Source organism: Vicugna pacos, chromosome 15 (assembly GCF_048564905.1).
Source record: "Vicugna pacos chromosome 15, VicPac4, whole genome shotgun sequence".
Taxonomy (NCBI): Eukaryota; Metazoa; Chordata; class Mammalia; order Artiodactyla; family Camelidae; genus Vicugna; species Vicugna pacos.
Genome location: NC_133001.1, coordinates 41,483,322 through 41,506,496, shown reverse-complemented (window position 1 = coordinate 41,506,496; position 23,175 = coordinate 41,483,322). Strand labels below are relative to the sequence as shown.

At 33.1% G+C, this 23,175-nt stretch overlaps 1 protein-coding gene across 2 annotated transcripts in view; it reads left to right on the top strand.

Annotated features, from left to right (window-relative positions):
• Positions 1-22,875, top strand: part of PPP1CB (protein phosphatase 1 catalytic subunit beta) — a 35,413-nt gene extending 12,538 nt beyond the window's left edge. For both annotated transcript variants that reach the window (XM_072937986.1, XM_072937985.1), the window contains exons 3-9: positions 5,931-6,062; positions 7,895-8,125; positions 9,996-10,100; positions 11,800-11,871; positions 16,129-16,280; positions 18,763-18,897; positions 21,050-22,875. In XM_072937986.1, coding sequence (XP_072794087.1) covers positions 5,931-6,062; positions 7,895-8,125; positions 9,996-10,100; positions 11,800-11,871; positions 16,129-16,280; positions 18,763-18,897; positions 21,050-21,154 — 932 coding nt within the window. In that variant the 3' untranslated portion in view covers positions 21,155-22,875. The remainder of the gene's footprint in view (positions 1-5,930; positions 6,063-7,894; positions 8,126-9,995; positions 10,101-11,799; positions 11,872-16,128; positions 16,281-18,762; positions 18,898-21,049) is intronic.
• The last annotated feature ends 300 nt before the right edge of the window (positions 22,876-23,175 follow it).

Genomic DNA, 23,175 nt, shown 5'->3' with positions numbered 1-23,175 from the left:
CAGGAAATTTTTGAGAGTTTTGATCTTTAAGAGAAGAGAAGCACCAGTGAGTTTACCAGTCACTGTGGCTTTTATCCCGGAGGTATGAGGGACTAGATTCCAAATACAAAGTGGCAGTCTTACTGGACTAAAGAGGAGAGGTGGAAGTCTGGGGCCACTAAAGCAGTTGAAACTTAAGTCCAAAAGAGGAGAGAACTACATAGACTCTAACCTCAAAATCTGCAGTCAGGTCCCCCTAAAATCATTGACTGCTAAGGTACAGATGTGTAAGAGAAGATTATAAGAAACCCAGAAGAAAACAGTATCTGGGAAGCTAAAGATTGAGCAGATTCCAGCATCCCCCTAGTACCAGAGAGGCAAAAGTTGAAGTTCAAACCTTGGGAAGTAAGAGGTCATATTATACTCTGAGTTTTCCACTGAGACCCCCAACATGGCCAGTCCCTAAGATTGAGGGCAAAATGAAATAGACTAGCTCTCAAGAAAGTGTGGGTGAGTCCTTGGTTACTGTCTGCTGCTAAAAGGAAATCACCCTCTATGGAGGAATATGTCATCTAGAACTATTCATAGTCAAATGTTTCGTTCAGTGAAATACTAAAGGGAATGTTAACAGGATTAACTGACCAAAAATTAAGAGAAGAAAGTATAAATCTACAGATAACTCATGTACTAGAGGTCACATAGAATTTAAGGTCACTGATTTAATATGCTCAAGGTAAAGAGGAAACAAAATTTATCAGAAACCTGGAAACTACGACTGAAAAATACATTAACTAAAATTCAGAATTTATTGGTTGGGTTTATTAGCAAATTAGAAACAGCAAAATAGAGAAGTAATAAACTAGAAAAAAAAAGTTGAGTAGAAATTTTGTAGTGTTGAGAGAAAAAATAGAGGGGAGATACAGAAAGAAAGCAACAGGAGATAATGGGGAGGTTAACGTGTATAATGAGATTCCCAGAAGGAGAAGAGATGTGGAATAAAAGATCTGTTAACCAAGAATTTTCCAAAATTGAGAAAGATGCCAAAACACAGAGTGAAGAAGCTCTGTGAATTCCAAGTAGGAGAAATGTAAATAAAATCATGTTGAGAAGACCCATCATAGACTTAACTGCTAAGAATCAAAGAAAAAGAAAATCTTAAAAGCTCCCAGGGGAAAGAAGTCATTACTTTCAGGAGGACAATAATAAGGCAACAATAATAATAAGTTACTACATTCAGGAGGACAGTAATAATGCTAACGTAGAATTCTAAATTCAATGGGCATATCCTTGTGAAAAGTGAAGGTAAAATGAAGACAAACTAAAACTAAGAAAATTTATTAAAAGTAGACTGGCACTAGAAAATGCTTTAGATTCTTATACCAAATCATAGAATGTATCCTTTGCTTCCTTTAAAGTTCACGTTGAAAGAATATGATAAAAGCACAGAATTGGAGGAAGAAATGAAGAACAATAATAAGGATCAATATTAATAAATATAAATTAATACTGTATAAAATAATATGGCTTGTGGGTTTTAAAATATGTGGAAGCAGTATATAGCAACTGTAGAACAAAAGTCTGGAGAGTGGAAATCAGTCAAGAGTTCATTTATTTTCTCTAGAGTGAGCACCAAAAGAAAAAGAATGTATAACTGAAAAGCTAATAGAGGAGAAAAATGGAATAATAGAAGATAATCGATTACTCCAAAGAAATGTAAGAAGAGAGGAATAAAGAACAGATGAGACAAAACAAATGACAGGATGTAGACTTCAACTCATCTTTGTCAATGATTGTAGTAAATGTGAAAGAAGCAAACACTCCAGACAAACCTCTGAATACCTGTCTCCTGTTTAAAAGGGACATAGTATAAATTTTTTTGGCGAGGGGGGACATAGTTTAAATTTAAAGGCACAGACGAGTGAATAAAAGAATGGGGAAAATATATTATGCACATATTAACCAAAAGAAACTTTTTGAGTTGGCTATATATTTTTGCCAGAAAAGGACTGTAAGGCAAGGAGAATCACTGGAGACAAAGAAGGGCATTGCATAATTAAAATGGTTAATTCAACAGGATGATATAACAATCTTAAATTGTTTAGATATTTCATAATACAGATCAAAAACACAAAAAGAAAAGCTATTAGAACCAAAAGGTTGAAAGAGAGAAAACCACAACCATAGTAGATTAATGTACCTTTCTCAGTAATTAATAAACAAGAAAAGTAATCAGTAAGGCTCTAGAAGACTTAAACAACACAGTCAATTTGACCTGATTGACACACATAGAACACTTTACCCAGAAACTACAGGATATACGTGCTTTTCAAATATGGGTGGACATTTACTAAACTATACCATATGCTGTACCATAGAGCAGATCTCTAAATTTGAAAGAAATGAGATCTCAGATATGTTCTCTGACTTCATTGCTGATAAGCTAGAAATCGATAGCAGATAACTAGGAACTCCTCAAATATTTAGAAATTAAGCCATGTACTTTCACATATCTTATTGGCTTATTAGAAGTGAAAATTATAAAATATGTTGACCTAAATAATAATGAAAATATGTGTTAACTTTTGCAGTTGCCACTAAAAGTAATGTTTAGAGGGATGCACACAGTTTTAAATGTATAATTTTTAAAAGGCTGAACATTAAGCTATTCCAAGACAATAGAAGAATAAACAAATTATAACCAAAAAAGTAGAAGGAAAAATATAATAAAGATAAGAGCAGAAATCAAATAAAAAGTGGATGTATGATTTTAAAAAAGGAAATCCTTGAAAAGATTAATAAAATTGGTAAACCTCTAGAAAGATTGATAATGTGAAAAAATTTTAATTTCCAGTATCAAGAAAGCTGTAGGAGACAACACTATTAAGACTAAAGAGATTGAACAAATAAATGTAATAATATAATACTGGATTGAATTCTGTACTAGGGAAAGAAAATATTATGAAGGACATGATTGGGACAGTTATTAAAAATGCAGTACTGCAATTCTTTAGGTTAAAGATTTGTATAAGTATTAAATTCCCTGAATCTGATAACTTGTACTGTGGCTGTATAAGAGAGATTCTTAGGAAATAATATTGATGTATTAAGGGGTAAAAGAGCATGATGTATGCAGTATGTTCTCAAATGGGTCGGAGAAAAATTATATATGTATGTATTTTATGGATAATAAGATTATAAATATCCTAATAAATTTGATACTTTATTAACATTGGCAAAACTGACACAAGGAATAGAAAATCAGAATTGTATCTGTTAAAATGAATTTGTACTTGAAATAATGAGCAAGAGTATATACTGTGTTTTTTAATTTATACTATATATTAATATGTACATAATATTGTATTTTCTATGTACTTAAAATTCAAAATAGCTAATCTGTACTTGGAGAAATAATAGTAACCTTGGGGCATTATTATTGAATCATTAGGGATAAGGGAGCCTTCAGAGCTGCTGGAAGTATTCTGTATCTTGTCTAGGTGATGGTTACTTAGGTGTATACACAATCAATTCATTGAGATGTGCACGTAGTGGTAGCGTACTTTATGTAATACTTCAAAATATTTTCTAAACAGTTATAGTATGGTGGATAATTTGCTATAATGAGGTTTTTACTTGGCTTGCACACCTTCTGAAAAATTTTTTCTGGTAAATTTTTGACTAAAAAGTTTTATGTGGTAAACTAAAAAGAGTATTGACTTTTGAGTTGTAAGACCTTGGTTCTAAATTCTTGTCTACTGCTTTTTACTCCCTCTAATAATCTTACAGAAGTTACTTAATCTCTATCATTGTACAGTATAGATAGTAACTTCCCTTTTTAATTCCTAGAGTATCAAAAGGATTAAATGAGATGATGTGAAATTGCTTTGCACTGAATTAATTATGCAGTTGTACAGTATTTTTATAACTTAAAGAGACAACTTGGGTCTGGGCTCATATACCCAAATTCTGTAATTCCTCAGGGATACTGAGATAGTGATCTAGTTCCCCTATGTAACAGATTGATTTAGTCCTTTTTTTCCAGATGACTGAGAAATTTGAAGTGCTCTTTGAAATCTAGGAGTACATGCTGGTGGCAGTACATAAAGGAGTATGGCTTTTGAATTGAAAGACAGTAGGATTACCCTGAGCCATCCACCCTATTCTCCGAAATATTTTGCTAATTTGTTCCTTAGATTTGGACATTTGTCAAACTCTTAACCTTTAGAAGAATCCTAAGCTTCTCTAACTACATTTCATTAACTCTTAGATGTGATTGATAATGAAATGCAGTTTTATTTGCCACTAAGGGAGGAAAAGCCACTACCAATTACAATTGTAAGGAATTATTGATTGCAAGGTATCTCCTAACTTTAAAGATTAATTGGGGGAAGAGCATGGAGTGAAATATATGTCATGTGTTTTTGTTTTGAATTTAGTTTCTCTGCATTAGCATGACTTAGAAGTTGAAGCATTTTTAGCTCTGTAAAAATGTTAGCTGTAGTGCACCTCAGCATAACCTAAATTACTTGCTTGGGAAGTAAAAATTAAACAGATACATAATACACAGAGGAAATAAAACAAATGTGAGATAAAATATTCACCACTGTAATCTAGGCACTTTAAATTGACACATCGAAGTGACCCACGCTAGTCTTGATTTACTTAATAATCATTGCCATCAAGTTACAACTACATTTTGGTAACCTAGAAAGTGTTTTATGACAGCAGAATCACAACAGAGATTGTAGAAACTTTTATAAGAATCCAAAGTATTTTGTTTGTGTTCTCTATTGCTATTATCTCTAAATAATTACTTTTAGGTAATTATTTACTTAAGTAAAATACTAATTTTAGATGTGTATTTGTCATCTGAAAGCACCTAGAGATCTTTAATCTTCCAAGGAGCATATTTTTCTTCCTCTTAAACCAAAATAGATAGGTGTTTGATGCATTGACAGTAGAACTGTTTTTGTAACCATCATTTCCCACATTTAAAATTTCATACCAAGATTAATAACTGTTCCTATTACAGGGCATTGAATCTAAGCTACTATTCTAGATTTTTAATGAAAGGTACAAAGTTAGATGTCTTTTTTCATCTTAGGAAAATTCAAATTTATGGGAAGTAGGTAATTGGTATTTGAGAACTACTACTAATGTAGAAGCTGTGCTAAGTTACCATAATAAAAGCAGTTCTGCTGATCATTGTTTTGAATTTCAGGGATGCTCTTACTATCATATTTGCTTAAAACATATTTCAACATTGCCTCTGTCTCCTCTTTGTTATGTATTACTATATTAATGGAATATATACATGGGTTGGCTTTTGCATAGGGGGGCTTTTTTTTTTTTTTTAAGCCTCTCAACCTGACAGAAACCAACCATTTTTAGCAAGAAATGTGTGGGCTTAATTGTAAATGGGAAATGGTAGGGGTATATAGAAATATAGTCTTTGTTTTCTTTTTTAAATGCTTTTTTAATAAAGATTGAAAGGGAGCTAGCAGTATATTTAAAGATTAAAGAGAAAGCCAATGGAGAAGCTAATGATGAGAGGAAATGATTATTAAGTGCAGTTCAACAGGGCAAATAAGGAACTCCTCATGGACCATTCCTCCCCACTCCATCCCAGAAGTTACTTAGAACCATAGTGATTAATGGGTTTTAGTTCACTTGGGCTGCAAAGCCTCAAGTTGGCCACTGGAGAGCAAAGAAGACCACATTTCCATGGCAGCAGCCTTGAGGAGTGTCAGAAACCAGCAGCAGTGGAGATAGAGAGAAGCCAGAGGTCATAGAATAACCTTATTGTTAGCCATAGGACACAACAGGGTATCTGGTAGTTTGCTACCTACATAACTCTTCTGATCTTCAAAATATGAGCATGATTTTTTTTAAGAATTACTATTTTATGGATAAATTTTAGAAAGCTAACCATTTAATTTATTGCTTATCAGTGCGAGGATGTCGTCCAGGAAAGATTGTACAGATGACTGAAGCAGAAGTTCGGGGCTTATGTATCAAGTCTCGGGAGATCTTTCTCAGCCAGCCTATTCTTTTGGAGTTGGAAGCGCCACTGAAAATTTGTGGTATGTAAATGGGTAAAGTTAGAAACAAGTCTCTTTTGAATCCTGGTTTTCCTCCTGTATTTACATTGAAGATGATTTAGAGAAAACAGCTACAAATTTTTGTAAAAAAAAAGGATTGCTAGGTTTTATTATGTAAAATTCTGGAAATCGAGACTTTCCTAAAATGACGTGTTAGAGACAAGAAGGAAATATTTGCTATATCTACAGCAGATTAAAAGATTGTTGTTCACACTGTAAAGAGTTCTTAGAAACAAGGAAAAGGCAATAGAATAGAAAAATTTACAAGGGGGAAGATTGTAGAAGAAATTCAACTGGCCAGTAAACATAAACCCTCAGCTTCACTGGTAATCAGTGAAATGCAACTTAAAAACAAATCTAGAACTCTGATCAGATTGAAAAAAAGTCAGAAATTGATATCCATGGTTTTCAAGGATGTGGAGAAATAGACATTCCAGTACACTATTTAGAAAAAACAGGTATAGAATTTGGGGGGTCAGTATTGCAGTATCAGTAGTCTTCTTAGTTGTCATTTTAATTTACTTTGAAGATTACATAACTTAATATTATTTGTCTTTTTCTTTCAAGTCTTATAGTGGCTTTTGGCCAAAAGCAAAATATTACAACCCTAAGTGAGTGATCACATTGTTCCAGCCAGAAAACTTGTTGGCACAGAAAGCATTTTTCTGTAGTTCACATAGCAGTGGGAAGTGATATAAATAATGTATTGTATGACTTTTGGTTTGACAAGGTGGGTTTTCTTTTAGTAGCTGTTAGTGTTTATGACATAGCTTTTTATGAACTTAACCATTAGCTTTTGTTCAATCAAGGACTATTTGCTGTTTGCAAAAGTTTTCCTTCCCCTGCAGGTTTCTTAGTGATCCATATTCATATCATAACCTGCAGATGCGTAATGTGCTAATAAATAATTTTTTCTTTTTCACATAGTTTATTAAGTCATGTGCTTCATGTTACTTTGTTCAGTGTTTAGTAGTTAAGAGATAAGCTAAGTAAATGTTGAATAAATTAATTAGCTTAGAGTATCACCTTTAAGCGATGGTAATTGAAATTTTGTGGAAGTGATCAATCCCTTCTGTGAATTTAAATAAAGTAAATTATAAGGCATCTTAAAATTAAAGTGATTCATATTCTCAACAAAATACTCTTCAGAATGCTTTAATATAGAAATAACTTGAAGGTAATAGAAGTTATTTATGCTATTTCTTAGTTTTTGCTGTTTGGTTGCTACTTGGTATAAAAAAAATGTACCTAAGTTTAACTACCAGATAGTAAGAGTAACTGTATTAGTATTACACATTACCTCAAGACTTTGTGGTTTAAAACAGCATTAATTTATCATCTCACAGTTTCGGTGGGTTAGGAAATTCAGGCACAGGGTAGCCTGGTCCTCTGGTCCTAAGTCTCACACAGCTGCAAACAAGGTATCATCTGCGGCTGCAGTCTCGAGGCTCATTTGTGAAAGGATTCAGTTCCTTATGGACCAATGGACTGAGAGCTTCAGTTCCTAATGAGCTGTTAGCCAAAGGCCTTCTTCAGCTCTTTACCATGAGTGCTCCGTAAGGCAGTTTCCTCATCAAGCATGAGAGAAGGCAAGAGAGCGCAAGCAAGATGGGAACCCAGTCTTTTGTAACCTAATCTCTGAAGTGACAGCTCATCTCACTTTTGCTGTATCTTCTTTGTTAGAAGTAAGTCACTAGTTACAGCCCACATTCAAGAGAAGAGGATTACAAAAAGGTGTACACATTGAGAATCATTTCATAGAAGCTGCTTACCACAATAACCAAATTTTCTAAAACTGACTTTTCTATTTTTAGGAGATATTCATGGACAGTATACAGATTTACTGCGGTTATTTGAATATGGAGGTTTCCCACCAGAAGCCAACTATCTTTTCTTAGGAGATTATGTGGACAGAGGAAAGCAGTCTTTGGAAACCATTTGTTTGCTATTGGCTTATAAAATCAAATATCCAGAGAACTTCTTTCTCTTAAGAGGAAACCATGAGTGTGCTAGCATCAATCGCATTTATGGATTCTATGATGAATGTAAGTAAAAATAAAAACTTATTAATGGAAAAATGGGAAAATTCCCTAATAATTTTCCATTTCAAAAGCATTCCTTTAATTCAGAGTTTTTGAAAATATGATCTATCAAACAGAAGCCCAAGAAGAGAGCCTTTAACAGAAGAAGAACCCGAAACTGGGAATCATGTTATTAATTCGGTTGATTCCTTGGAATCTCCTTGGTCATAATTGTTTCAGGTTGACTGCAGCTGACTCAGCTGAAAGGCCCTCATATAATTAGTTTATATAGTAAAATAACCAAGTGGAACAGATATCACTATAGACGGTAGCCTCTGGTTTTCTAGCATTCATTAAGGTTTTAGCTCTCAACATTCTTGTGATATGACAAATTTTTACTAGTCCTGTGTCACAAAAAATATTGAGTTCTGTGAAGTTATTTAAAAGCTGAAGTTTATTATTAGATTTTAATGTATACCTATTAGCCTAGAGAGAGAAGGATACTGAATACTGTGGGTCATCCTTATTTTGTTGTACTCTTTTTCATCAGTGAGAAATCACTGATTTGTTGTGTAGCACTGTTTCCAGGTGTTATTACTAAATTACCCTGCTACATTTGAATTTGGTCTTTTGCTTTTGTCAGTACGGGAGTGAATGAACAAATGTTTGGTTGATTAAAATTTAGGTGAATTAATAATTTTCAAATTGAATATATTATTTTTTACTGCTAAATTCTCCATTAGAATCTATTTTTGCTTTTTTCCATTTTTTTTTGCTTTTTTCCATTCTTAATTATTGTAGGGGGTCCTATTTAAATCTGTCTCCTTAAATCAAATAATCACTTATTTGTCAAATGTTTGAGGCTGTATTATATGCCAGACACTATTCTAAACACTGGGGTTGCAGGAGTGATCAGGAGAGATGACCTCTAATTCTCATGGAGTTTATGTTGTAGTGGGACTAATTCTGTATTTGATTTTGTATTGCATTTTTATTTCTAAGGTGTAGTGTATGATTTCAGTGGTTTAAATCAGACGAGTAAGACAGGAAGTGGATAGTAGTATATCATGCTATAACCACTTTTCTAAAACTACATCAGAAATAAAGGTATGTTCTTGAAGGATAAAATAGGGACTTGAATATCCTCAAGGATAGAAATAACATCAAATGAAATGTATGTGAAAGCAGCTTGTAAACACTACTTTGAGTTATATTTATTCATTGTGAGGCAGGTTATGGCATAAAAGCATAGAAAGTTAGTGCCTAGTGTCTTTTATCTCTCCCCTGGGTTAGTTGTTGCAACTTACTGCCAAATTCAGAAAAATCAAGTAACTCCAAAAAGATGAACATGCACTTGAGATTGTCTTTGTTGTAGCTTTTTATGCTAGACTACAGGAAAATTATAGCCTTTGTGTCTCTATACTTGCTATAGTGCCAAGTAGAAAGTCACTTAAAAGTGAATACCAGTTAAGCACCTGGAAATTGTCCTTTTTTGGCAGTAAGTTTATGCTGTGTTACTCATGCAACAGAGTTAAAACAGTCTCCAGAGGCACCCTTTTCACTTTGCTTTCTTTTTTGGCTAGATACTTTACTGTACATATCAAATGGAAAAAGTAAACTAATAGTCTGTCAGACTGTTTCAAAGGTGCTATAGTATAGTGATCTTAAAAGGCAAAAGTATTTGTTTCATAAAACACTTAGCATAACCTTTGTAGTCCTTGTAGCTTTACTGAAGGTGCTGAATGTTTATTATCTTCTGAAAAGTGTACAAATAACACTAATAGAAAAAACAAGTGCTAAAAAACCAAAATTAGAATCATTTATAATTCTGTGGCTGTGAGATAACTAATGAGAACAGTTTTAGATTTATTTTATTTGTTTATTCTTTTTATAGGCAAACGAAGGTTTAATATTAAATTGTGGAAGACCTTCACTGATTGTTTCAACTGTCTGCCTATAGCTGCCATTGTGGATGAGAAGATCTTCTGTTGTCATGGAGGTAGACTAGTAAATTTGCTTTACGGATTCTTTTTCTTTTACTTCCATTATTTAGGAAAAAACCTATCATAATTGAGACACTGGGAAAACAAAGCAGTGCTTGTGTGAAAACTCAAGTGATTAAAACTCTTCAAACACTCTTTTAATAACTAGGAATTTGTGGTTATACATAATGAAAATGCAAATTTAGTACTTAATCTTTAAAGAATTTCACATAGGAGGATAACCAGAGTGTTGTTTGCAAAAATGTCCTTTCCTTTGCCTGTTTTGACAGAAAGATACCTTTACTATCAGTAAAAGTGAGATCATGATTATTTTCCTGTTTATATCAAATACCTTTGTATATTTTGATATTGTCACATGCCAAGAGTTCTAGGCTTTGTGTAATATGTGTAGTTTGGCCCTAAATATAATTTTTCAGTAGAATGATAAGTTATTCTCTATGACTTGTTAAATAAACTTGAATATATGAAAGTTCATTTGGAAAGCTGACGTGTCTAGCACTTGGCTAGGAGCCATGAAAATATGTAGATAGTGTATGATCTAGCTATCTTGAGAAATTTTTAAACCTATTAATAAAATGTGTATTTTCAAAACATTGAGTAATGAAAGGAATTTATGTCAAAGTACTTGTAGAGATAGTAATTATAATGAGAAGTCAACAAAGGGAGAGAATTGTTGGGCAAATGTTTGTGGAGGCTTGGCTTTTGGAGGATAAATAGGAGAGGTGAAGAGAACTGGAAAGTCTTCTTTTATGGTGTCTAGTTCAAGGAATGTGTGAGGACTGGCCCAACTAGAATGTCAAATACATGTTGGGGCTTGATGGGATCAGATTATAGAGATTTGGATACTGAGCAAAGGAGTTTGTTGAACGGTTTAATGACCATATGAGGTTTTTTTGTTCAGGGAAATAATTTAATGAAAACACTGTAAGAAAATTTGTTTTCATCAATATGCAGAAAGAGTTAAGGTAGAAAAACACTAAAAGGTAGATAGACTTGTCCAGGCCTGATCTCTGGTAGAACATAACGAACTATGTTAATGGAAACATTTTACAGTAGATACTAAACATTTGAGAAATTGTAGCTTTTGCACATTAGTATAGCTAAGAACAGAAATGTAGCAGTATGGAATATGAATATTTAGCCTCATTTGTGATTGCCCATCGAAAAGAAATACTAGGTTATATTTATGTACTACTTTAAAGATTACAAGGTATTTTCATGTGCTTTTTCTTGTTTATCTTTCTGATCAACAGTTAGCTTTTATATAAGATAACAAGCATGTTGGAGTAGGATGAGGGAAGGTCTTATGGGCATGGTGAGCACTTTAAGTAAACATAATTTAAGTGGTAAGGAGTGGCAAAAAAAGTAGGGAAGATTAGAATTGGGTGTGTTCCTATGAAGGGCAGGGAGTGGTTGGAAAGAAACAAGAGTGGTAGGATTTATTTTTCCTTGAAAAATCTTTTGAAATGAAAGGGAGTCTTAGTTGTCTGGTAGGGAAAAAATGAAGACCTAATCATACTGTTCTGTTATATCAAGTGGGATTCTATTTTATAACTCAATATATTAAAGATAACATTGAAAGGAACACTTTAAGTATCTCTAATTTCACATAGTGAATCTACTTTGATTAGATGGTTTTTATTTGAGTGAATACTTTTTAGATGTCAGTACTATGACTCATCTTTTTATTTATAGGACTGTCACCAGACCTACAGTCTATGGAGCAGATTCGGAGAATTATGAGACCCACTGATGTCCCTGATACAGGTTAAGTATATAGAGAAGTTTAATCAGTTTTTTAATCTAAAATGTTGGCATATTTGTACTTAATTATATTTAGCGGAAGTAGGATTGATTGTGTAGTACATAATAGACCTTTTTTTAATAGTCAGTAAGCTAACTACAGATTACTTGCAATAATATAAAATATTTCACTTTTCACTAATTCCCAAAGGACAGAAGTTTTAAATTTTACATCTAACTATGGTATGGTTCTGTCAAACTTATTTTTCACCAAAGGTTCAGATCTTTCTAATCTAATCTTTCTCTTCCCTTGTTTATATCAACATTGGTTATGTCCTTCAAACATTTGTTAAAAATGAGTCAAATGTTTTTTAACCAAAATAATCTTTCTTAGCCAAGGATACAGTTATCTTTTGTATTATCTAGTAGTTTTCTATTTTCTGCATCACCTGTATTTCAAATTTTAGAGCTCTTAAGGCTTTGAGACAGAAGGCTGTAGTGATATGTGGTGAATGTTGTAAAAATTTTATATGAAAAAAATATGAAAATTGACTATCCAGATATTGAGAATAACTTTCAGATAAGTAAATCAAGTAAAACAAAAACAAATAATCTCCAATTGAGGATAAACTGATGTGTGGATTAACAGATGAGCCTAATGTGATTTTATAAATAAATGCTAGGCACATTGCCACTTACCCTAACTTTTCTATTGGCTTTTAAGTGATAATTATTCATATTTGAGTACCAGTATATGTACTAATCATGGTGTTCATTCCATAAAATAAAATACTGAAGACCTAGGAATTGAACTTAGTTAAGTTGTTCTGTTTCCTCAGTTCAACTTTTGCTTGAAACATCAATACTTTTCTGTATGGTATTTTATGGCAGCCAGTGTGTGTAGTTTTTCCACACCACAATCAATTCTCCAGGGCCAAGTAGGTGTCGGCAGTTCAGTTCAATTCTGGCACTATCTCCTGGAGTTAGCCAAAAACCCCCAGGTTAAGGGCTTCATTCCACATGACTTCAGATGCCAGCCTCAAGTGGAGTCCCCAGGAGAACCATACTTCTGCCTGGCCAACTACAAATTCAGAGATTCCCACAACCACAACCTCAGATGCTTTACTTACATTTACCAGCGTATTATAAAGGATACAATTCAGGGACAGCCAAATGGAAGAGATAGATAAGGCAAAGGTATAGGGAGAGCCATTTGTTGGTAGATGAACAGCTTCCACACCTTTTGGCTTCAATGTGTTTGCCAAACTGGAAGCTTCCCAAATCTAGTTAAAGAGTTTTTACAGAACATTATTTTCCAGCCCCCTACCCCCCAGAGGTGTAGGTACAGAGTGGGAGGGCTGAAAGTCCCAACTCTGTAATCCTGTGTTTGGTCTTTTGGTTGACTGGGCCCCAACTGGAAGCTCTCTGGCCCTCCTGCTAACACCCTCCCCAACCCAGGTCACCTCATTAACATGAACTCCAGTGTGATGGAAAGGAGGCTCCCTTATGAATAACAGAAAACCCTTCTGTCAGGAAATTCTGATGGTTTTAGAAGCTTTGTGCCAGGAATGGGAACAAAGATCAAATATAGTTTTATTATATCACACTGTCATACTATTAAAAGCAGTAGCATAAGTGAAATTGCCCTTTCACTCATTTTCTACCACACTTTTTTAAAAACAAACTTACATTGTTATATTAATTGTCCCATTATTTGTGCAATCAAATCCACTGTATATTGATTGCATTCATCAGTTCTCAGCAGACTTTAATATCTTTAAATGACGGTTGCCTAGAGTGCCATAGGGTCTAGAAATCTTATTATGTGTATTAGGAACATCATATATATGAAAAATAAAAAGGTCTTTCAGCTTACTGATGATAAGTTTGTTTATTGGTAATTTTGTAAAGGGGAATTGATAATTCATCAGATAGGATTGAGCTGGATAGTTACTAAGTTCATTTCCCACTCTTAAGATCCAAAGATTGTATAGAAATATAAGCATTAAAAAATATTCCCAGACCAGTGCCTGAGTAAACCATGGCTAAACCTGTAATTAGCTTGTTAGTAACATGCATTTGGTTGCTTGTTTTTAAGTGCAATTGGATTGTTTCGCTCAGTGTACTGAAAGGCTAATGATAACACTCAATGCTATTCATGACTAACCATCAGCCGCTATGAACAGTTGTAGAGATCCTGTTATCAGTAAGCCACTGACATATTGTATATTGCAGTAGTTTCATAACTTACTTGGGTGACAGCGTTTTTGTATTGATTATAAAAGGAAAACATGTATTTTACCAGATTTTGATTGTAATTATAGAATATATTTGACTAACCTAATAGAAACTGGTATTTAAATAATAGAGTATTTAAAATAGGTACAATATAAATTTCAAGTCATATCTTCAGAGTTTCTGTTAATGATATAGTTTAGACATAAATCACATTCAAGGGTGGCATTTCTCTTTTCAGCATAACTTTAATGGGAAGTTTCTGCTATTTTTGAGATAGTAGCCTAATAATTATAATGCTTAGTCATTGGGGATTGGATTGTAAAACACTGAACCTTAACTCTGAGTTCTTATCTTGATTCCATTAAGGTTGAAGAATGGCACATTGTTGTTGCTACCATTAGTTGATTTTATATGCATCCAGGCTGTCATATTTTCCAGAGAATTCCAAAAGCAATTGCATTCTAGTTTTATTGTCACATTAAAATTATAGTATAATGTTTTGGCCTCCTCACTGCTTCTGTGGAAACAGACTGGAAAGTATGAGCATTATAGAGCAGTGTATGTTTGTGTATGTGTATGTTTCAGGAATCAGCTTCTGATTCTTTAAAAAGCAGAAAGAGCTTGTAAATTGAGACTACCCTAATGGATTTTGTATGATGGTGGATTTCTTAAAACGTCATGACAGAAGCTTAGGGAATAATGATAGAAATTAAGAGTACATTGCCACCAGTTCTACAAGGTGTTTTAGATACTTCCCCTATCAAGACAAGCTATACTGTGACTCAGTGAAGATCTCCTTTCCTGATAAGCTGTATTGTGAGGTATATGGATTATCAAAAAACGTCTTTAAAACAGACTCATTCTAAAAGTCTTCCCTTAGCATCATGGTTCTTAGAAAACTGACTTAATATCACCATCTCAGCAACCTCTCCCTCTTAATCACTAAAATTTGACTTTTTCACACACTCTTCCCCTCAACCATCAAGAAATTGCTTTCATTAAGGTCTGGTGATCTAGTTGTAAGTGGCACATGTTTTGGTTTTTGTCCTAATCCACCTGATCATTGTACTTGAAACTTAACCATCTTCTACTTCTAGGTAATTCTTACCCTTTCAGGAGATCCCTACTATTCTGATCTCTTCCTTTTGTTTTGACCACTGCTCAGTATTTTTTGCTCACTTCTTCTCCCCTGCCTGCTGATTAAGTGTTAGATTCCTCAGAGTTCGTTTATTGGTCTTTTCACTTCATATTTCCAAGGTAGTCTCAGTCCCTTCTCTAAGATTTATACTAGTATTAGTATGATGAAGATACTTAGATAAATATTTTTGGCTCTGACCTCTTTTTTTAAGCCTGAAACATTACTAAAGTCAGGGTTCTTACCTGGTTTTCTTCCTCCATACTTTTTAAACCCTCCAGGCCTTTGTAGAAAATGTTTTCTTCCCTCAAACTGATCTATAATCAAATGTAGTCAGTGAAATCTCAACTGGTTTCCCAGAATTAGCCAAACTGATGTAGAAGTTTATATGTGGAAAAACAAAAAATTAAAGTATCATTAACTGAGACAGTCCTGAGGAAAAATAAGTGGGATAGGCCTCCCAAATATGAAGATTTATTTAAAAGCTCTAGTATGTTATTGGCTCAGTGATAAATAAAGTGGATTAATGGGATAGACTATGGCAGCAAAAACAGTATAGGTAGCTCGGTAAGGAAAGGATAAACTGTTGAGGAAATGCTCCTGGGTCGATTGGTTATTCATATAGAGAAACTATAGACAAAAAGATGAACAGCCTTTTCCACATGCTATATGCTTAGGGAGTGCCATACACATGTTTCCTATAATATTTGGAAAGGGATGCTACCTTTGGAAGCCAAGCAACATTGTATATGCATGGTTACTTTAACAAAAAGTGAGTAAGTTCAACAGGCTAATACTAGGGGCCAAATGATTGTTACTGTTTATTAAAGAACGCAGGAGAAATGTAATAGGTAGATTTTACTTTATAACTTACTGTATTTTCATTGCTGTGTTTTCATTCTGTAAAGGTTTGCTCTGTGATTTGCTGTGGTCTGATCCAGATAAGGATGTGCAAGGCTGGGGAGAAAATGATCGTGGTGTTTCTTTCACTTTTGGAGCTGATGTAGTCAGTAAATTTCTGAATCGTCATGATTTAGACTTGATTTGTCGAGCTCATCAGGTATGAAATATAAAACTTTTGGATGTTTTAGTATTTGTTAACTACTTTTATTTTTGAGGGAACTGAGAGCCAAGAGAGCTAATTATGCAAAGAAAGCAGTGTAAGAGGTAAAGCCTATACTTTGATCTCAGTTAACAGGCTAATAATCTGTTAACCATTTCTCACCCTCTTAAGAGGAAAGGTTTCAGAGGAATATATTTTTGTAGTGTACTGCAATACTAACAGATTTTTCAGTGCTTGTCTGAAGCTTTCTAGAAATCTTTAGTCCTATTTTAGTATATTTCCATGTTATAGATAATAACAATCAAATGAATCGTGGATTTTGATAAAAACAAACTATACTGTGAAAAAGACGTTTTTGAGATAATTGGGGAAATTTGATTACAGACCAGGTATTAGATGTCAAGGAGTTGTTAATTTAGCTTTGATGGTACATTACTGTGTAAGAAGGATGTCAGTATTTTTCAGAAATGCATACTCAAGTATGTAGAGGTAAGATAGCGTGTCTAGGATTTGTTTTAAAATACATCAACAGAGACAAGGGTTGGGTAAATGAAATGTAGCAAAATCTTGGTAATTACTGAGCAAAGTGTGAGTAAATGAGAGTTTATTGAACTCTGTCTACCTATGTGTATTTTGAATTTTCATTTAAAAATATATATGTGTAGTTTAGGTTTATTTGATTTTTTTATGGCCTCCTTCACCAATAGATTGTGTACTCTTTAAGGAGGGGATTTTGATTTCTTGACCTTTGAATATCCATTTCTTTATGAACTTATAGACATACTGTAGCATGCAGTGAGTGTTTGTTGAATAAAAAATGAACAAAAGCTTATTTTAACAATTTTATATATCAAGTCCTTATATTCTCTAAAACATGACTGGTATGAAATACATTGAAAAGCATTTTTAAAAAATCTTTGTTAGCTACTTTGGAAGTAACAAAAGTATTTGAAATTTGTAAATATAATTTTTAAAGTTTCCCTGTTTCTTTGTTAAAGCAAAATTTATTAAGTTAATTATGTGCTCCACTACAGTGTTTCCCTTTTTTATCCTATGTGATAACAGAGATGACAGGCTTCTCATTTTCTGCTTATGTTGTATATCACATGCCTTTTTCCTGTTAGAATTAACTAGTTCAGTTGAAATGAAGTCACGTCCCCAAATCCTCTGCTTTTGGCACAGTTGTCTTTTAATCAGTGAATATTGTGTTATATAACTTAGATAATTAAGGTAAGTCTTCCACAAGATAACAGGGCAGAGTTTCTAAGTTTCCTAATAAAGTACCCACTAGTAATCTTTTTTTTTCCAGCTGTAGATCTCCATTCACTTGTATTTTCAAAAACAGGTGATGATTTCTAAAAGTCATGTTACTCAGCTACCTTAGTTTGCATAGTCTTTTTCCAGAAACCTCCAAAATCCTGTACTGCTTATTTTCAAACATATTATCTCCGAAAGTAGGAGACTTACGATGGGAAAAACACAAATTACAAATATTTCCTTTTTTAAAACCCTCTTATTTTAGTAAGTATGTGAATAAATGAACAAATGAATGAGCAAAATAGAACTAAAAGGACAATACTGAGTGCCAAACAGTATATGCTGAGCTGAAGTAGATAAGGTGGCCAAGGTCTTAACAGAAAAGGTTAATATCTAAATTTTAGATAATAGATTTAGATGAGATAATTACAACAGGAACATGTACCTGATAACTAAGGTAGGAATTATTTTAAAATGTAAATGATTGTGGCAGTGGTTTCTCCAAGTATTGCAGGATAATTTTGCTTAGTCAAAAACCTTAAAGACTTCAAAAGGTATTCTTGCTTACTGAAATAAGTATGATTACATGTCATTGCCTACCTCTCAGATTTATGAAGCTGAGAAACATAATTGTTTAAATCAATCAAGAATTGACAGCAGATTCTAGAAATCATGTTAAATTATTAAGGAAAAGAATTGTACATATAAAAATATAATCTATAGGCAGTTAATTTTTAGTGGCATGATCTGTGTAAATTAAACTCAACTTAGTATAAGTTTTCAGTGTGTGGCTACATAATACTAATAGGAAATGAGAAAGTGAAAGAAGATAAGTGTTCTTGGCATAATCTGTCTTTCATATTATTCATTGAAATAAGGATTCTGTAGTTGGGTAATAATGCCATCATCTAAGAAGTACTTAGTGTCTCAGCCCTCTTTGGATACTATATCTGTTAGCATATGGAGGGCCTTGGAAATGGTATGGTTTTTAAACTTTTTAGTTATCATAAATTTATTATTTCATTTAAGCTAAATTCTTGCTTATAGAAAAAGCAAACCAATTTTAATATTCTAAGGCAAGTTTAAAAATAAAAATCAGGTTTCCAAAACAAAACAGGGTTTTGGGTTTTTTTCAGGCTTTTGTCACATTAATCTTAGTATTGATGGTTGAAAATTTCATGTATATAAGTGTGTTTTTTTCTTTTGACTTTTTCTTTGCCAGGTGGTGGAAGATGGATATGAATTTTTTGCTAAGCGACAGTTGGTAACCCTATTTTCAGCCCCAAATTACTGTGGCGAGTTTGATAATGCTGGTGGAATGATGAGTGTGGATGAAACTTTGATGTGTTCATTTCAGGTATGATATAAATAGAAATTTCTAGCAGCTAGAAATCTAATTAAAACTATTGTCAGAAGAATTTTCTTTCTAATTTGTGTTCTTGAGCAAGTACAGAAAATCAGTTTTATTCAGAAGTGATTATCACTGATAGACTCTAGAAATTTCTATTTCCATTCACAAAGGTTCCAGCCCTTTTGGTATATATCAGATATTAAGAGGTTTAGGGACCTAAGTCATGTCAGTCATTCTTGATGCAGATGTTTAAATTGTTAAATTCCTGTGTGACTCCTTGGAGAGTGGCTTACCTACTAAAAAGAATGTAAATTCAATGAATAGTTTAGATTTTGTTTCTTTTGCAAGATTAATGGGTAGGACAGACATTGAGTTGAAAGAATTATAATTATGAACTCCAATGAAAATGATGTAGAATATTTACCTAAGAAAAACTTTCCAAATAATCTTGAAGTACCCATTTCTGAATATAGAGAAACACTTAGATTTTAAAGAAATTAGGTTTAGCTTTAGTGTGTTACTTGAAATCATTCTTGTTCATGGATTAAAATACCTTTAGTAATTTGCTTTTGCAGAGGTTGTTTTATGTCCTTAATATGGCACACTATATTTCTCTTTTAAATGTAGAAGGAGGTTCTGTTTCTATCAACTAATGTAATTGAATGCTAAATATTTTATTTCTCATTTACAATTTAAAGGTAGTAACCAGGCCTTATCCTTCAACAGTTTCCATAATGTAGTTGTAATATTTTTTTCCCACTGAGGCACTATGATGCTTTGAATAGTTACAAGAAATGCTTCATAAGTCTTTTCTACACATTTTCTCTGTAGATACTGAAATTCTCTATCTAAAATGTAGGTTAAAGCTCTGTTTACACCCATCAGAATAAATACAATTTTTAAACATCAGACAGTAGCAGGTACTGGTGAGGATGTGGAGAAGTTGGAACCTTACACAATGATGGTAGGAGTGGAAAATGGTGCCACCACTTAGGAAGAGTTTGGCAGTGCCCCCAAAAGTTAAACATAAGAGTTTTTATATGATTCAGCAATTCCACTCCTAGATATATACCCAAAAGAATTGAAAGCACATACTTAAGTACCCATATATGCATATTCACAGGAGCATTGTTTGTAATAGCCAAAGGGTAGAAACAACCCAAACATCCATCAACTAAAGAGTGAGTAAGCAAAATGCGGAATATCCATAAAATGGCATATTGTTTGGCATTTAAAAGTAATAAAATCCTAATACATGCTCCAACATCAAAATCAGTATCTCAGTGAAAGAAGCTAGTCACAAAAGAGCACATACTGTATGGTTTCATTTATTTAAAATAGCCAGAAAAAACAAATCAAATAGAGAAAGAAAATAGAATAGTGATTGCTTGGAGTTGAAGGGATTAGGGGAGTGGAGAGTAGAAATGGGGAGTGAGTGCTGATGGTAACAGGGTTTCTTTCAGGGCTTACTAAAGTTAGATTGTAGCAGTAATTATACTTTACTTTATATTTTATATATATTATATATGTAAAAATATAGCTTGTAAACATATTAAAGTTTTTTAACTTGTTAGATTTTAAATGGGTGAACTTTACATGTAATATATATAAAGCTTTTTTTTAATTAAAAGATCTGTGTACAGATAATTAAGATCTGAAGAGATTGTAACTAATTACCCTTTAAATAAATAGTAGAATTATGATGAAAACCTGGGTCTTTTGACTTTTAAATTAGTGTTCTTTCCTCATCACAGAAATACACTAATTTGAAAAAAATGTACTTAGATCTAAGGATTGGGTAGTTGATAGGATTTGTGTACTTGAGTTTTTGGTACTAAATTATCTATGAAATGACAAAGAATAGTGGTATTGAGATACTCAGACATTTGTACTCTTGCTTTTGTTTGGTTTGGGGAGATGGGAGAGGGACTGAACTAAGGGCCTCATGCAGGCTGAGCACACGCTCACCACTCGCTGTACGCTCCCCTCAGACATTTGCACTCTTCAAACGTGAGAAATGTGTGTGGAACTTTGCCGCTTTTTTATACATTTTTATAATTCATGTCATTTATTGAAAAGCCCACTATTGTAAAAATAACTTTCTTAAACTTACTATATTTGAAAAAATTAACATTGTTAATAAATTGTTTACTTTAAGATATTGAAACCATCTGAAAAGAAAGCTAAGTACCAATATGGTGGACTGAATTCAGGACGTCCTGTGACTCCACCTCGAACAGCTAATCCACCGAAGAAAAGGTGAAGAAAGGAGCTCTGTAAAGAAACCATCAGATTTGTTAAGGACATACTTCATAATATATAAGTGTGCACTGTAAAACCATCCAGCCATTTGACACCCTTTATGATGTCACACCTTTAACTTAAGGAGACGGGTAAAGGATCTTAAATTTTTTTCTAATAGAAAGATGTGCTACACTGTATTGTAATAAGTATACTCTGTTATAATATTCAACAAAGTTAAATCCAAATTCAGAATTACCCATTAAAGTTACATCTTCACGTATCACAGTTTTTAAAGTTGAAAAGCATCCCAGTTAAACTAGATGTGATAGTTAAACCAGATGAAAGCATGATGATCCATCTGTGTAATGTGGTTTTAGTGTTGCTTGGTTGTTTAATTATTTTGGGCTTGTTTTGTTTTGTTTTATTTGTTTTTGCTAGAATAATGGCAAATTCTTTAAGTTTTTTTCCCATTTTTAAAAGTGAAATGTGGGATGAGATTTAAAGACATTCATCAACTGTTATTTTCCCTTGCTTATTTACTTATGTACCTGTTTGATCTTACTAGGAAAACTTATGCCTCATTACAGTAAAAAGGAATTTTAGAGATATTTTTTAAAAATAAGCAAACTGTCCGGGAGAGTGATTTAATCAGTTTGGGCAAACGTTACAGCTGATAATAGTATTTTGCTTTATACAGAAATTGCCACTGATTTGGATTTGTGCACTCTAATTTTAACTTATTGATGCTCTATCGTGCAGTAGCATTTCATTTAACTTTAAGATAAGGCTCATTTAGTATACCCAACTAGTTGGTAATGTGATTATGTGGTACCTTGGCTTTAGGTTTTAATTCGCACGAAACACCTTTTTGGCATGCTTAACTTTCTGGTAACACCCTCACCTGCATCGGTTTTGTTTTTTTGGGGATTTTTTTGGTTGTTGTTGTTGTTGTTTGTTTTTAGATCCACAGAACATGAGAATCCTTTTTTGACAAGCCTTGGGAAGCTGACGCTATCTCCTTTTTCCTCTCTGTATGAAGGATGTATTTAAATGAATGCTGGTCAGTGGGACATTTGTCAACTATGGGAATTGGGTGCTTAACTGTCTAATATTGCCATGTGAATGTTGTATACGATTGTAAGGCTTATGTCACTAAAGATTTTTATTCTGATTTTTCATGATCAAAGTTCACATGATATTGTATAGACATGCTTTGTAGTGAACTATAGTAGCAATAATTTCTGTACATGATCAAGGGTTTATTGCAGCATTTCTTTCCCTGTTCTTTTTTTTTACCCCCCCCCCCCCAAAGAGTTAGTATTAACAAATGACAGGAATAGAAAAGTCAGATTTTAGAAGAAGAACTTAACAGGACACAGATTTGTTGTGATTCTCTGGATGCAACACTTTTGTATGTGATTCTAAAAGCTTTTATTGAACATTGTCAAATTTGTAAGCTTCATGGGGATGGACATCATACTTATAAAGCCCTTCTATACGTGCTACCGTAGACGTGAAATTCTTGACCTTAATATTGTCTTTGAAAATGTTAAATTGAGAATTCTGTTAACTTACATTTTAAGAATTGGCATATTGTATTACTGCAAGAGATTTGATTTTCAGCACAGTGCAAAGTTATTTCAAATGCATATGTCTTTTTATTTTCTAATTCCATTTTGTTTTAAAACACATTTTAAATGTAGTTTTCTCATTTAGTAAAAGTTGTCTAATTGATATGAAGCCTGACTGGTTATTTTATTCCTTTTTTTTCTTTACAGTGAGACATTTAAACACACATTTTATTCAAATAGATTTTAATGTCTTTGACGTATACTGAATTAGTTCCTTACTGAAATTGTCCATGTTCTGCATATGCTGTATTAGGTTAGGTCACACAGGCTTTTATCTAATGTGATTTAAGTATCTTCCTAACTGAAGTGTAAGTTGAGCAATTTTTAAGAGTTTTACATGTAGTCTTTGTAGTCATAGAGTGAAGGGAGTCTTGAAAATAAGCCTTTGGCAGGAGACAGCAGTCTTTTA